This window comes from Pelmatolapia mariae, linkage group LG16_19 (assembly GCF_036321145.2).
Source record: "Pelmatolapia mariae isolate MD_Pm_ZW linkage group LG16_19, Pm_UMD_F_2, whole genome shotgun sequence".
Lineage (NCBI taxonomy): Eukaryota > Metazoa > Chordata > Actinopteri > Cichliformes > Cichlidae > Pelmatolapia > Pelmatolapia mariae.
Window position 1 is genome coordinate 53,377,586 of NC_086241.1, and position 16,662 is coordinate 53,394,247.

General features: G+C 38.3%; 2 protein-coding genes across 5 annotated transcripts in view; both read right to left on the minus strand.

The window, feature by feature from the left end:
- rcan3 (regulator of calcineurin 3) overlaps positions 1 to 7,452 on the minus strand; it is a 46,628-nt gene extending 39,176 nt beyond the window's left edge. The window contains exons 1-2 of one of the 4 annotated variants that reach the window (XM_063498067.1): positions 7,341 to 7,452; positions 5,474 to 5,739 (exon numbers count right to left, since the gene is read on the minus strand). In XM_063498067.1, the coding sequence (XP_063354137.1) occupies positions 5,474 to 5,683 (210 nt within the window). In that variant the 5' untranslated portion in view covers positions 5,684 to 5,739; positions 7,341 to 7,452. Of the gene's footprint in view, positions 1 to 5,473; positions 5,861 to 7,288 lie in introns of all 4 variants that reach the window. The other 3 variants (XM_063498066.1, XM_063498065.1, XM_063498068.1) reach the window with 3 other exon arrangements.
- Positions 7,453 to 9,370: 1,918 nt separating this feature from the next.
- On the minus strand, positions 9,371 to 14,557 carry nipal3 (NIPA like domain containing 3). The gene is made up of 11 exons (XM_063498261.1): positions 14,355 to 14,557; positions 13,690 to 13,758; positions 13,216 to 13,387; positions 13,004 to 13,063; positions 12,699 to 12,844; positions 12,052 to 12,148; positions 11,761 to 11,896; positions 11,557 to 11,645; positions 11,312 to 11,375; positions 10,901 to 10,995; positions 9,371 to 10,770 (listed from the first exon to the last, which is right to left on the minus strand). Exons 1-11 carry the CDS (start codon positions 14,388 to 14,390, stop codon positions 10,583 to 10,585), a joined length of 1,152 nt encoding a protein of 383 aa, XP_063354331.1. The 5' UTR covers positions 14,391 to 14,557; the 3' UTR covers positions 9,371 to 10,582.
- Between the last annotated feature and the right edge of the window lie 2,105 nt (positions 14,558 to 16,662).

The following is a 16,662-nucleotide window of genomic DNA, read 5'->3' on the forward strand; positions in this document are numbered from 1 at the left end:
AATGCATAACAAAATTCAGCAAACATTCAAAGAAGAGCTTTGAATGTTAGTGCTCCCAATCGAAATAAGTAAATGGTTCTTAGAAAGAGAAGGGAGGTATAATTTTAGAGGGAAGTGGAATTTAAAATTACAAAGAGTAAGAACAACATTGAAAAGGATGTCTATTTCAATAGCGGGAGTTAAATTTTGGAATGAGTTAAAAGAAGAAATAAAGGTCAGTAGTGATATAAACCAGTTTAAAATAAAACTCAAAAAATAAATTTTAAATAAGTATAAGAATTAACCCAAGACAGCAATCAAACTGATTTTTATTTTCTTCTACAAATTAGCAAATCTAAATATAGTTTTAGTTGAACATGAGAAAATGTTTATTTTTTTTGAGTGACGTTATGTTCTAAGTTGAAGGCATTGTATACATTTTTGTTGTTCAAATTTAGATGATGAGGATATAAACCTGAGGGGGTAGGGCTAAATAAGTATATACTTCTGTCTACTCCTTTTCAAACTGCATGGAATGATTTTATGAAATGTTGGTGAATGTATATGTTTGAAATAAAAATGAACTGAACTGAACTGAATGTCCTTCAGGAAGCCTGGAGAATTTTCCTGAAGAATACTTAAAGAAATGACTTAAAGAAATGACAGGCGCTTGCCTAAGAGAGATTAGGCTGTTCTGTAGAATAAAGATGGTCATATCAAATATCTGACTCTGATAGAAATGTAAAAACTCTGTTTTTGCCTTACATACAGTGTTTCCATGTATGTTTGCATTAGTTTCAATAAACATCTCATCCTAAAAGAAAAAGAAATTAAAAGACAGTATTATATGTACAATGCTGTACATGCAATACAATGGTCTACTATTAGACAGGAAAACAAGCGTGAGTGTATACACACACACACACACACACACACACACACACACACACACACACACACACACACACACACACACACAGTTTGAAAAGATGAGACTTTCTTTGAAAAAACCTCCTTAATCACTTTGTTTCCTTGTTGGACTCCTTCATTTATGGACGTTTACTGAGTGGTGACACCTGTTGTTCATGACAAGACTGCAGAGTGTGTAGTGCAACTGCAGTGCCAGTATAAATGGTTCAGAGTCATCAAAGTTGCCACAAAAAAACAACAGCCAATGCAGCAACCATAAATAAGCATTTAAGAATAGGTGTGTGTGTGTGTGTTCAGCTTTCTGTAGATACTAAAGTCTAAAAATGTCTAAAAGTGACTAAAACCTGTCACTGCAAAAGAAAATACTGTCATCTTTTCAAACACTTGAATGCATCACCAGCTCTGTTTAGCCAAATTATGCTTTCTGTTGTCATCTTAAATTGTTTTCCGCTTTCTTTCCTGTTACACACAAAAGCAAAACAAGCACACCAGGCCGCAGAATCACTCCAGTAGGGGTACCAGAATAATATCCAGGCCACAGCAGGAGTAGCGGGCCAGGGGCACTCACTCTCTCTTTACTGCATCGCGTTTGACCTTCAGCCTGCAAAGTACCCACTCCCTCATGTTCACCCTTGGGGACCGGCAGCCAAAAATAGACTGCAGTCTGATACATGCAAACATATCACTACTATACACTTGCATGCACACTGTATGTACGTGTATTACATAAACACACATACTCACACTCACTTTACTTCACACTTTTCGAGTCCTGCACCCTACTATCTTTAGTCCCGATGGTTCAGCAGCACTTTGCACAAGGGTTGTCTTTCTTTATCCTCATATATATGTATATATATATATATATATATATATATATATATATATATATATATATATATGTATGTGTGTGTGTGTGTGTGTGTGTGTGTGTGTGTATACATATACAAAAAACACACATACGCACACACACATATATATATATATATATATATATATATATATATATATATATACATATGAGTCATGACTCACACTATCAAACACATTGCACTCAAGTGGGACAGAAAGTGTCCACGAGAGGAGTTTTACTTTTCACATACTTAGAGCACTACATCAACGCTATATTGCTAATGCATTGCTAAGAGGGTCAGCCTGGAAAATTTTGCGCTAAAGATAAAGTGGTTACTAATAGTGGTTAACATGTTTTGCTGTGCCAACTGGATGGCCCCTTTGTATTAACAAAAACAAAGTTTCAACAAATTAGAAGCAATGCTCATGTTAGGGTTAAAGCGGGCCATAAAGCTCTGGAACATCATTCTGGCACCTTCAATTAATGAGTAATTAAATCTGATAAGTATTTTAATACATAATGAATATAAAGCAAGTTCATTTTTCATGTGCTGCAGCCTGATGCTCCTTCCAGCTGATGTCAGGGAGATACTCAGCAAATTAGAAAGTAATGTCACCCCACGGGTCTGCCTGCACGTTCATACACATCCCTTTTCCTTCTCCTTCCCTTCATGCGTTCATGCTGCAGGTATCAATAAAGCCAGGCTACAGAACAGGAGCAAGCATAAACATTTCTTTTTTTAAGTGCAGATTTTTAAGATCAGCAAACACAGAGATGTTTTTTGGAAATTGGAACACAATGTGTCCGTTAGCTAAAGGTGACATCTAAGACATGGAGAAAAAGGAGAGTAAAAATGAGAGATTATTTTCAGAGAAGTCTAATGCTCAGTTACTTTTCGGCTTGACTCTGCCCCCATCAATGTCTGAGACTAACATCTGTGGGGCTGCTAAATGCTCCGCTATCATGTTCACAGCCTGCCACTAGAAGCTAACGTTTACTGTCCATCCGTTTGCTGCTGGGTAGGTACTGCAGTGCCGTGTGGATCTTTCTGGCTTTGTTGCTGAGGACATGTGTTTACTGCAGCTCGAGATGAGAATAATTAGAGCGCTCTGGAGAGCTGAGACAAACTTCAGAGGCATCTCATAATTCACTGTGGGTAGGTTAGTATCAGTAGCCGAAAAAACATGTAACATTTAACCTGCTGTTAACATAATTATTTGGATACCTAACATGCATAATTTACATTAATCTTATAACAAAATTTGTTTGCCTGCAAGATAAGAACATTTTGCTTGCTGTTGCACTGCAGCTGCTACTTGCTTGATTGCACTGGTTATGGAGTGAGGAGTGCTCAGGCTGACAGCAGCAGAAGCAGCAATAAAAGCTTTGCTCGGTGCTGATTAGGCCTGATATACGCTACGCACTATGGGGGACAGCTCATGACGGCTCCCCTGACCTTTGCCTTCATAAGCACAGAAACCCATTTGCCTTGTTACTTTGCCCACACACTCCCTCACTCCTTGTACACGCTTGCTTTCTGTGGGTGCTCTACAGCAGATAATGAATCATTTCAAAATTAGAAGCTGCTCTAAGAGCACATTGCAGAGTGAACACTAAGATGTTCTCTCTGACATTGAAAACTAGGAAATACCAAACTGGATCCTCTGTATGAACAACTGACAAAAAAGTCTTCTTTTGGAATATTTTTTAAAACATATTCATTTAACAAATAAAGGTCACTTGCCTATAGCGTAAATGATGAATCTAACTTTATAAATGACACATGCAGAATGATAAAGAAAGGCCCATTAGGTATTTTAATTGACATGATGATGTGAGTGCTATGCATGATCATTTAAATGATTAAGTGTAGTAGTGCAGTCCTGTATTAATAATGACGCATCATTTAAATTAGTAAATGAATAATAAAGCCAAGGATTAGTGGAGACATGAGCTGAGCCAGTCAGACCTTAGCTGATCTTCCTAAAAAAACAAAAAAACCCAAACACTTTTAAGGCATCTCTCCATTTCAGCCGAAAGCTGGTCAGGAGCAAAAAATAGTGCAGATAAAAGAGGAAGTGTGCCACTAGGTTTTACTTACTTTTCACTAATGCAGAAGAAAGGAAAAAGGCTTTTACAGTGTGCTAAGAGCTTCTCATAAACATGGAGGCAAATGTTTCTCTCTCTCTGTCTCACTAGCCATCTCTCCTCTCTAGAAGAGCACAGTGTGATTACAGCAACAGCCCATCCCTTCTACATGCAGGCCTTTGAGAACAGAAACAGAAGGTAATGTCGGAGCTGGGAGAAAGCCAAGAGCCCAAAGACACAAAAATGTAGGTTGCTATGTTCCTGCTGAATGTTGACAACACATTTAGATAAGTTTATAGCAGTTAGGCAAATGCTGAAATCTTCCAAATTTAACACGATTTACAGGTTGTGTGTGGTTGTGTGTAAAATTGAAAAAAAGAAAAAGAAAAAAAAAGCACAGCTACAAGCTAAAAACAACCTCAATTAAAAAATCTGTGTTCATGCTCTGAAAATACTACACCCAACCTGTTTTTTTATTTCATATCTCTTTGTGCCCTCATTCTAAAAGCTTAAATAAACCTCAAAAAGTTCTATATTTAGCATAGCTCATTTATTTGAAACATATGGAGAACGTTCTATTGACAGGGTCTCACTGAAGGGTGTGTGGGTGGTATTTCCACTTAAAAGCCAGAGTGTGAATCGTAATGAAGTGAGGAGGCAAAACGAAAAGGAAGGGAAGGGGGTGGACTCGAGCGCTAGGAGCAATGGGTGTACGAACAGCAAACTCACAAAGCAGGAGTGATTCATTTAAAGGGATTTGGTGCATGCGCCAGATTTAGCCTCTCTGCTTTGCATTTATATACATAGGGAGGATAAAAAAAGAAGGCTACGAAGAAGCACAGGATGGGGGAGGAGGGAGGTATTTAAAGAAAGTAAGACAGATAAGAAAGTTAACAGGAAAGTTTGTAGATTGTGATCAGGGGATGATGAGCTTGATAGCTTTGGGTGACCAAGAGGATGGACCTCACAGAAAAGAGACTTGAGGACAGGGAAATGTAACAATGCCAGCTGGACGGATGGAGGGATGACAGCGCAGCATAATTGGATTACAGGGCAGAAAATTAAAAGTATTTACTTTGTATCCTCCTCCAGCAAATAGGATCCACTGATAGCACATATTGCTATTCTGCTGAGCTACGAGAAAGGCAACACTTTCAAAAGAGGCCTTAACTGAATATATACAGTATGCATGTGCATAGACACAATTCCTTATAATTGTGTCTGCATCATATATGTACACTTTTGCATGAGGTCTGTAATATAAATAATACAATGCACGAGATGATGCCTGAATGTTATGCACAACCACATGGGCCAAGTCTGAGTGTGGGTCATGATTCTGTGCATGTCATGTTGTAATCTGCTGCTCTGCACTCGTGTTCCCTGGCAAACAAACAGCAACATCAGGTGTGCATATGTGCGTGTGCTTTTGCGGCTGAGCAATCAGCAGCGCAGCTTGAGACCGTGACTGGACTTCGACAGACAGGATGACAACTGCGCACGTGTTGCCAGGCTTTAAGTCTTGGACGGGCTGACACACTGAGCGAGATGACTCAAACGCATAAACACCCAGTCACGCAAAACAAAGACACGGCCCAGAAAGTGCGTTTTGCAGCAGCTCACCCTGTGCAAGTCCTGCTCGAACACAGCTTCGTGGACGCTGCACGCAAAGAGCGCTGTGGGAAGGTCGCTCAGATCCATCATCTCCTCCGTCATGCCGTCTTGATCACTCTCTCCAAATATCATGTCCTCTTCCTCCTCATCATCCTCCTCGGGATCACTGCTGTAGGCCTCTGAGCCGTTACTCCATGCCTTGGAGCTCTCTCGCAGCATTTTGAAGGCTTTTAGGCAGCTGCTGACAGAGGGGTGGAGATGACAGAGGATGGGGACTGGGAACAGGGTAGGTTTGGGGGTTGGAATTTGGAAGATAAGTTGGTGATGCTGGATGAATGTGTGTGTAAAAGTTGGCTTAGTGTGAGGTGACAGTGAGATGCGGGTGTTTAACTAGATCTTAGTGGTAGGATGGAAAGGGAAAGTAAGATTAAGAAAAGCAAAATAAACAGGATAAATTAAAGAAAAAGGTTTGCATCCTATTTGTAGGTCATATTTTCTCCCAGTTCAATTATACCATTCCCTCCCAGCAAGGTTATTAGTTAACTAAGACTAAACTTAAAACTAAGATGTGAAAATCATTTTACTTGACTAATTATTGAGGTAAAATTAAAAACTAAACTTTTGAAGAAAATTAAAACTACTGAAACTATTTGTAAACTTGGAAAAAATAACTTAAATAAAATAAAAATAGAGAGGAAATATCCTCAGTTTTAGGATCTGTTAGTTTAATACAATGTTATTACAGAATTGCTCATTGTTGTGTGTTTTTATTCTAACGCTTGTACTGATTTCCCTAAATCTTGAATCAGACATATTCCCTCGTATAATAATTAGACAGCAATAATTAAAAAATTAAAAGACTCAAACTAACACTGAAACTAATAAAAACGAATCTAAAACTAAACTGAAATAAGAAAACCCACTCATGAAACTAACTGAAGACAAATTGAAATAAAAACAAAAACTAATTAGGAAACACAAAACTATGATAACTCTGGCTTCAAGTCAAATTTTATTACCAAATATTTTAAAGATGATGCTGACTTTATTTGACCCCAGTTACAAAATAATCTCTTCAATCATACAAAAAAAGAAAGATAAGGCATAAAATATTGATTTAACCATCACTAACTGTGAGAGAAAATTATAAATATTTGTTTAATTATAATTTTCAAAAAAGGTACATATAAATTACTTGTGGTTGACTTACAGTTTTCCTCTTATTTTATATGAAAAATTAAATAATTATATTAAAGAAAAGAAATGGATAAGGTGGATGGTTAGCACCGCCAACGCTGCACTGAGGTAAGAGTGCCATCTAGTGGTATAAATATACACATACACCACAAGATGACACTTCCTCTGAATATTTTAAGTACAATAAAACGCCAACATCTAAAAAAGAAAAAAAAAAGAGCCAACTGTCAGATACTTAAAATGACACCGACGAGGAAGTTTGTTTCAATATAACTTCCTTGTAGCAAGACAGGGATGGTGAAAACGACGGCAGCGAACCGGCAACATCGCCTCCCTGTTGTTTAAGAGGATCGTGACATCAAAATCTGCGTTGCGTGTACGCAGAGGAAACCCCTGGATATTACGTAAAGCTCGTGCAATAAATAAATAGATAAATAGATAAATAAAGAATACGATTCTGGCGTTAAAGCACTTTGCTATCGATACCAAATGTTGTTTTTAAGCTTCAACACATTTCAATTTTTACACAAAAGTTAGCACACAAACACAGACGCGCGCGGAGGATGAAGTTACTCTTTTATTTTTTTTCCCTCTGTAATCGCGTCCCATGCAAATATTTCCACTCACCTCCCTACTGTCAGCGAAAGCGACCGAAACAACCCATTGCAAGCGCACTTACATCAGGATTTTTCCGGTGACTTTGTTAAATGCAGCACATAGAAGCTGTTCGTGTTTATTTTGAGGCTGTTGACGGAAGCGTGGGTGTTTGTTATTACTGGATTATTTCACTCCGATGCAGCCTATTTCCACCGTCTGGATCCGCAGGTGGGGCCAATCAAATATGCGCGTATGCTCGCAGCGACCAATCAGCGTGCTGAAAGGGGAGGACGCTACAGCAGCTTCGTGATTGGTGGCGGCCAAGCAGCAAAGATACACAAAATCCGCTGCTGTATGGGGTCAAAAGAATTTCTTAGAGTCATATCAGTCAGTAAGGATCGCTTTGCTATCTTCTGCATGATTTAGCTGAATATGTGCACATTTCAATGTTTCTAGAATCAATTGCAGTTATTTTTCCTCTATCTACCTGTTGCTCAGTCAAAATAAAGTAGCTAAGCTTTGTGTCTTTTAACTAGTGAAATATAGTTCTGGAGATTTTACAACGGTTATCAATTCAAAAGCAGATTGCATGCTATAATACGATAATATTGGTATTATTGTGGCTCCAGGCCAAAGTCAAATAGAGGCATTGATATACATTATATCAGTGATGTCTAACATAATTTTACATTGTGGAACATGTGCAGTCAATTTTGAGCTTAACCCCCTGAAATATTTTACTATAAGAAAAAGAAATGCAATTTTCAGCAATACATCTCATTTTTTCTTCATGATGTAGAAATTATGCTTTGACTTTAAATTGCAATAAATAAATAAAGGTTCTGTTAAACTGCCCTGCAATTATAAAACGGAAAATGCTTGCCAATTGAAAGCATGTCCTATTTTTTATGGTTATTTTCATGGTTAACCCACAGCAAAAATCTTAAATTTCTTTCTGTCATGTAATTGTTTATCTTTTACTTTTACTTTGGTGTAGTATGAGTGACCATGGGGCAGTTAGAAAAGCCATGAAACTCGTGAAAATGCAGTTAAAAAACAAAAATGTATTCCTTCCTTCACATTTTCCAAAGTCTTTGGTGGGCTGATTCTGGCACCTCTGCATTATATGTACAAAGTCATCCCATTATATATAAACAGGCTTTAAAATGGAGTTGGTCTCCCCTTTGCAGCTACAGAAGGTTCTGCGTCTGTGACTGTGTGATTTTTTGCCCAGTTGTTCAGAAGAGCATTTGTGAAGTCAGTAACTGATGTTGGATGTGAGTTCCTTGCTCATAATCTTTGTTTTAGTTTAAGATTTTTGATCGGGTTTAGACCAGGGCTTTATGTGAACCACTCAAGTTCTTCTGCACCAAACTCAAATGCTGGAACAGAAATCGGCCTCCTCCAAACTTTTCTGACAAAGCTGGGACAATATAACTGTCCAAAATGTTTTGGTAAGCTGAAATATTGGAACCAAGCCAACCCCACAAAAACAACCCTGTAGTACAACTGATCCTCCACCAAACTTTACATCTGGCAGCTGGGTAAGATCCTCATTCCAAACCCAAACTCATCCATCACACTGCCAGACAGAGAAGCACGATTTGTGACTCTACAGAACAATAGACCTTGTTTCTACTGCTCCAGAGTCCAGTAGTGGCATGTTTCGCACAACTCAATATGACACTTGATGATGTAAGGTTTGCCTGCAACTGCTCTTCTATGGAAACCCATGCTCTGAAACTCCTGGCACAGTTTTTGTGTTGATGTTAATGCCAAAAGACGTTTGGAACTCTTCCATTAATGAGTCAACTGAATGCTGGCAACTTTTAGACACTGTGACTATGTGCTGTCATTCCTAAACACTTCCATAGTGTGGTAATACCACTTAGAGTTGATTGTTGAATATCTAGGAAGGAAGAAATTTCACAATCTGACTTCTTGCAATAGGGGCCTGCTATTACAGTAGGGTGCTAATGTTGAAGAGTTACATCAATGTAATTTTAAAACCACTAATGTGAAGAGTTGCAATTTAGCCAACAAAGAGCTGAAAATGTATCAGAAATCCCATAAAGCACAACTCTGACCAAACAAAAGCTGCATTACGTTAACTTTATGAGACAAGATTACACACCACTGTATATTTTACAATGACAAAAATCTGACATTTACATTACCAGTGCTGTTTTTCAACAGTATCCCAGTTTCATTAGAAGATAGCATTAATTATCACCACAATAACCACATACTGAACAGTGTTAAAGCAACAAGCCCTCGGGTAGCTGTTCTAATAACACTGATGAGATGCAGTGACCCATGTGCAGATGGCAAGTGTCTTAAAGTGCCACTTAGGGAACAATCACTTCATGTAATGATAAAATTGCATTTGAAAGACACTGCAGAAAAGAAAATTTGGTTTGAGTAACACTAACTACATTTTTTATTTCTAGATTTGGGTGTTCTCAAAAACTCCCATGTGTTGAAAAGGGACAACCAAAAGTTACAATGTGCATTGTTTCAGCTGGACAGATTCATTTTTTAATATACTCTGTTATTACACCCATTTTACTTATTAATCCTTAAGATGCAAATTTTTCAAATCCCCCAATATGAAATTACTGCAACTGTACTTCTGATTAAGATAGTCCCTGACAGATTCCCCTCACCTTTTATCAACAGATGTTCTACAGAATTTGTAGCTACTATCTATGCAATAAATGAGCCAGTTCAGAACCAGATTTCAAGGCACGTTCAAAACTTTTAAGATAAGATTAATAAATACATCGTAATAAATTAAGACAACTGCAACCCAGTGTTTGGTCACATTAAGAAACGAAACAGTGCAGTGCAATCCCAGGATTAAGAGAAGGCAGAAAACTGTGCATGGAAGACAGTTGGAGGGAAACATTTAAAGCCAAAATATAATATGACAAGTCTGAGAAGCTATATTATAAACAGCCATGATTTGAGTCCTCCATGGAAGAACAGATCATTGTATGGCCCCATTGATAAGTGAATGGGAACAAAATTGCTAACTATTTGTGGAGTGCTCACTGGAGGTATCCAAGATGACATCAAGTATAAGGTAGGCAGCTTCGAGGCGCAACACTGTCTCTGTTTCTCAAGTGAAGTTTGCAAACCCATCAAACAGTCTTTGGGTTTCTTCTGTTCATTCCTGTAATGAATACAGCGGACATCTTTTCAAAAACGAAAGCTTTCCAAGGATGTGCACAGGAGTGTCAGGCCAGAGCTGGCCTTTTGTAGCTACTTGAATGTTATTAATTGTTGAATGCAGGACTTGGAAATCAGGAGATGCACTCATGTTTAATCTCTCTTTATGCCAGGATGGCCTTGTGATGCATCACTGGTTCTAGGTCCGAGCGGTGGCGTTTCCAGGTGGACTGGGAGAGGAGCAGGAGTCACTCCATTGTTGTTGACAAGAGTCCCATAGGAGAAGGAACCACTGTAGTCTGGCTGAATGACTAGGCCTTTGTCGTGGATCGTCGGGACACCTGATAATGGAACGGACAGGCAAAGGTTCTTAACACAACTTCAGCAGAGCTAAAATGCCAATGCAAGCCTGCGTAGCTTGAAATCTCAAAAGACACAATTTATGATGTTTATGTTAGAATTTATACAAACCATTGCTCATATTCAAGGTGACGCACGGCTCAAATATCCTTGCCTTTTTCTTGGTTTTGGTTATAAGAAACACTCCAAGGAAACAAACTGCAGATCTGTACAAAGCACAAAACAAGCATTTACATTTATTAATTTTTTTAAATACAAAGTTTTACTGCTTTTCATAGTATTTCAAAGAGATACTGTATAACACATTTCTGCCAAGCATGTTTTTATTGTGTTTATTAGTATAAAAACAAACAAACAAACACACACAAAAAACTGGCGATAGTAGGACAGGTGGCCCTGTCCTAATCAAGTGTCCTAATAAGCCTAACAGCATGCACAACAGCGAGTGCCTGAAACCAAAGCAGTCAGAAGTCTAATTTAAAAAAAATAAAATAAAAATAAAAAAACTGAATGATTACTCACCCCAACAAAAACATGCAGATGTGAAGAATGTCTTCGTTGATAAACTCTAAGTAAAACACAGCTCCTGAAAACCAGAAAACAGCAAATCTCTAATGACTTTGACATTGTTACTCTAAAAGGCGTGTAGCAGAAATAAAGCAGGTATGGGCTGCAGATGATCTATTAGACAAGCAAAGAGTTGCGCACACAAGTTAATCCGACTGAAAACAATGGAGAAACCAGCAACAAAGAAGGACATGACTCACCAGCCAACACGGCAAAGAAGGTGGAGAGGATGTAGTTGACACTCGCAACGAGAGAGGAGTCGTGCAGCTTACAAGCTTGGGAGAGAAATCTAGGACGACGGTAACAAACAAAAACAGTGGTGTATTAATTATGCTCATCTACTGGGTCCAATTAAAAAAACAAACAAACAAATAAAAAAAAGCAATCAAGTGATGCAAGTTCACCCTGCTTGGAAGATCGCTGACGCCACCATGCACACAAACATGACGCTGAAGATTGGGTAGTTAAGCTGCATGGTGCCTTCGATGGTGAGAACCAACATGCCTGACACAGCCTTCACTGTCATGACCGTAACTGAGCCTGTGTGCCAAAAGTACACAAAGTAGGTAAGCAAATAAAGGCAACAAGGAACGACAGCTTTGGTTCCATTTAAAAATCTGAAATGTGATAATGTATCCTAACAAACATGATAGCAGCTTGGTCGGAAATTGATTGCTTCAATGCAGGACGCTCACCCAGCAGTGCCACCAGCAGCAGAATAATAACGAGGTAGTTAGCTTTGCGCCGTTTGTAGAAGTATAAAAGCAGGCAGAATGTGATAATCTCCAGGAGCTGTCAGTTAGGATAAAAACAAGAATAAACACCAAATTAATGCCATATAGAGAAAAAAACTATATATGAAACACAGGAAGGTCCAATAATAGGACAATTAATCTTACAGACAGAGACAAATGTGTATGCAGAATACCAACAAGGATAAAAAAGAGCTGGTCATTTTCCTGCATTTAGTGCAAGGTTGTGGATTATAATGATTGTGTAAAGGGAAGACCGAATTAAAAAGGAACAGAAGGTAAAACAGCCTTGCATTAGGTGCCAATTTGGTGGAGCTTGTTGGCTCATTTATTCTTACCAGTTTTCCAAACTACAGCCTCAACATTAATCACAACACTGTGGTCATCTGTATGGTTGAGCTACTTTTAAGAGATTTGCTTTAGCACAACATACAACAGACATGACATATACTAGGCTATTTAAAAGTGTCACTGTTTCATGAGTCACGCTCTATATTAGTTTTTATCTATTTACTCAATGTTAAACTAAGAACACCACATCTACAGACACGAACCATTTGAGAACTGTCTATCTATGAGAGATATCTTACCAGATACAGGAGAACAGGCCATCCAACAAGGTGCTTCACAATGTTAGCTGCTATAAGTTTTTCATGAGAGTTCGGTCCAAATGATACAAGGAGGTATGCCCCTCCAATAACAAGGATGTAGCCCAGGAAGACGAGGCCGTACTGCTCTGAAATATCACAAAGTGAAAATCAGCAAACTCAGAATTAAAGATCTTATTTACTCTGTACTGGACAAACTCTTTGGATGTATAATTTCAGTCAGTAGAGCAGCAAGAAATTAGCATACAATGTCACAATTTCAGTTCACATGCATATTCTGCACTTACTTGCAAAGTCCTTTGGTTTCAGTCTCTCACGCAGGAAAATGAAGCCCAAAATTGAGCTAGCTGGAAAGCAATTTCAAAGGGAACAATCTGAACTTTTAATTCAAGCTCTCCTTTTAATTTGTTGTATTTTTTAAACAACATACTGGTTAAGGTTGGAATATGTATCTGTAAAATACAATACATATATATCTGAAAGTGGAGTAAATACTTACTCAGGACTGACACGGCATTGAGAGGGGCTACAATAGCAAGAGGGGCAAACGCATAAGAGACAAAGTTTGCTAGCTCCCCGAGACAGGTGAATACAAAACCCGACCACCAGGTTTTAGTGCGATAGAAGGCACGGTGCTCCTTTGTTCCTGCTAACTTCACATGGCTGTATTTCTGCAAACAAAAAAAACATGCAGGTAAAACACAGCTGTGACAGAGCGTAAGCAGAAAATTTACACAGCAGTACACGGTGCAAAGCAAACATAAACAAGGCCTAAATCAAACCAAAAAAGAGAACGTTTAAATAAGGGATGTCATGACAGCATATATCATTTATTCCACATAATTTTTAAATCCTGTAATGACCTAGCCTTACCTAGAAGCTAGAGGACATGACTGACAAAGGGCATACACAGACAACATTGATAACGTGTATCAATTTAAAGACGTGAAAGTTTTTTCAAGGAGCCATGTACCTGAATGGTTAAAGAAATGCTGACAAGCACATTTCCAAAAATTGCAAGTAAAGTCCCGATGAGGTTGTCCTAAAAAGAAAGAGGAAAACATTTATTAAAATTCACATATTCGATCAAAGTTAAATAAACACAGTTGAAATCTATCTTTTTAAACCACAAGGCAAAAAGAAAGAGAAGTTCACTTTTTCATGGCATAACTCTTTGTGAACATTCAAATATATAACGCAGAGTGATTAAAGCGGATGCGTTGGCAGTTTTGTCTACAACAAATGCACAACGTGTCCGTCTAGTCAGATAAAACGAGACTTTGAATGAATCTAGATAAAACATACAAAGCAGAAGGCCAAGACGTAGAAGTTGGACTTTAACCTAGACCAGATGAACAATACTCGTGCTAAAAGTCACTCGTAACACTACAACAAAGAAATAAGACGAACAGGGATGGCCATAAGGGGGATGCCGATTACGCCCTGCCACCACTGTTACAAAACAATAACAGGAAACACACTTTGTAGCTCAACTTTTGTTACAACCGTAATTTTTAAAACCTTGAAAACAGCGCTTTTGTATGGTTTTAGACACCCGCTACTAGAGCAAAGAGGTAAACATACAGTATTAATAGTCGATTATACATTAAAGTACTGTTTTTAAACTAAGCGTCTCACCGTGTAGGACCCTATTTCGGCTCCGTTGTAGTCCATTTCTGTTACATACACACGCGTCCTTGGAAAAATACCGGATATTTCACCTTGTCCGGTTGCTTCTGATTTGACGTAAAGTATCTATCGCTCATTTTTGTGCGTGTCCATTTTTCTTTTTTAGCTCTACACTCAGAAAGACACCATCTTTGAGACGAGGAGCATCTCACTTCCGGATTCAATTCAGCTGTTTAGTGACGGAAGCCTGTCAGTTTAAACCACGTGACCGCGCACGCTCGCAGCTTTTATTAACAAGCTAGAGGAGGGTGTAGCCGGTTTAAGGCGTATCTGATTCTTATTGTACGCAGTGACTTCTAACTTTTTTTTTTTGTTATTCTTACTGCCTTTTTTTGGCTTCTCTCATTAGTTACTGTAGTTCAGCAGTTAGTTAGCAGTACCGCATGCGAACACTAGGGTGTGCTATTGACTTGAGATTTAGCCAACAACTTTTACAGCAGAGAAACGAGCTCATGGTTCATTTAACTGAGGCTCAAATACCATTAAATTCTTAAATTGTTTTACTTAGAGCAATGTTACACATCTATTATCAATTGTATATATTCATTACAGTGAGACCAGGAGGGACCACATTCATCTCTGCAATAATTTTTTAATGAAAAACAATCTGCCAAAAAAGCCACCATTATTACAATCTTACAATCATGACTAACGTCAATGGCATGTTTTCTGTTTTCTCTTTGTCATTGCAACAGGGAAGGAGTGACAGTACAGTACGTCAATTACTTTTGTACTTTCTATAAAAGTAGCATTGAAAAAACAAAAAAACAAAGGTAGGTCAAGGGTGTGAGATACTGTTTCAACAATCAGGAGGGTTTTTTTTATATATATATATTTCAAAAGGAGAGTCGTATCATTTAAGAAACCAGTGAATCATTATTTCCATTCCATGCAACATTGCCCAAAAAGGAAAAAAAACCCCAACTGTGGTAACTCCAGACATTTTGTGAATGTTTTCTATGCATCTTTTCCCATGAGTTAGCTTTTTAATAAGTAAGAACTATCCTAAACTAAAGCAGCCTGCCAAAATTACAAACTCAACACAAAAAAGATATAATTTTATATTTATACCTTCATCAATCTTCAAATGATAATTTCAGAATCTTGCCTTACGCTCCAAATTAATTAATAACGTTTAAATTTGTTAGTAACACTCCTTTCATTTTATTTGCTAACCAGCAGAGGGAGAGAAACACCACGTCTATGGGAGCTTTACAGTTAGTTGAGGTTTGCTTGGCATTTTATGTCACGGTTCGCTTACACCAACCTCACAGTGTAAATACTAGAATGCATGAAAGAGAGAATAAACATGAGTTTCTGACAGTCTTCTAACAGTCACTGACAGGCGTACTGCGTGAACATGTCATAATCATTTTTCTTCCATATCTATTTGCTGATATTTTCCACTTTCAATTGCCAAGAATGTCCAAAACCTTATGATGAAGTCTACGGACAACAGTTGCACAATTGCAGGGCTTTTTGTGCATATACTTGTAGTGGATTGTTAATGCAACGTACAAATATTTTTTTTCTCTAAACCACACACACACACACACACACACACACACACACACACACACACACACACACACGCACGCACGCACACACACACACACACACACACACACACACACACACAAGAGGCTTTTCTTTGGTTTTAGTTCATGCCGCAGATTAATGACAACACCTCATTAAAGACTGACTTACGGGAAAGAGACGTGGCGTTATGGACTGCAGCTATTTATTACTCCAACAGTGATTACAGCTCAGTCGCTGTCAACAGGTGCTTCATCCTTAGGCTGTAAACAGGTGCACGCAGGTATGCAGGTGAATTTTTCCACAGTATTGCCTCATGAAAGGAATGAATTATGAGGCTGCTTCAAAATGTAAAGCAAATATTTATATATATAAAAAAGCAAAGGAAGGCATTAAAACAAACTAACCATTATTAATTAGCATAATCATGTTTACTAATAGGAGCACTGATAAACTCAGTTTTGTGGGGAATTTGGGTGTTTTTCTTTTAAAGATTAGTTTATCCATCCATCCATTCGCTTCCACTTATCCTTTTCAGGGTTGCGGGGGGTGCTGGAGCATAGATGTCATAGGGAAAGAGGCGGAGTGCACCCTGGACAGGTCGCCAGTCTGACACAAAGAGACACAGACAACCATTTGCGTTCACATTCACACCTATGGGCAATTTAGATTAATCAATTAACCTATCCCCACTGACTGCATGTCTTTGGACTGTGGGAGG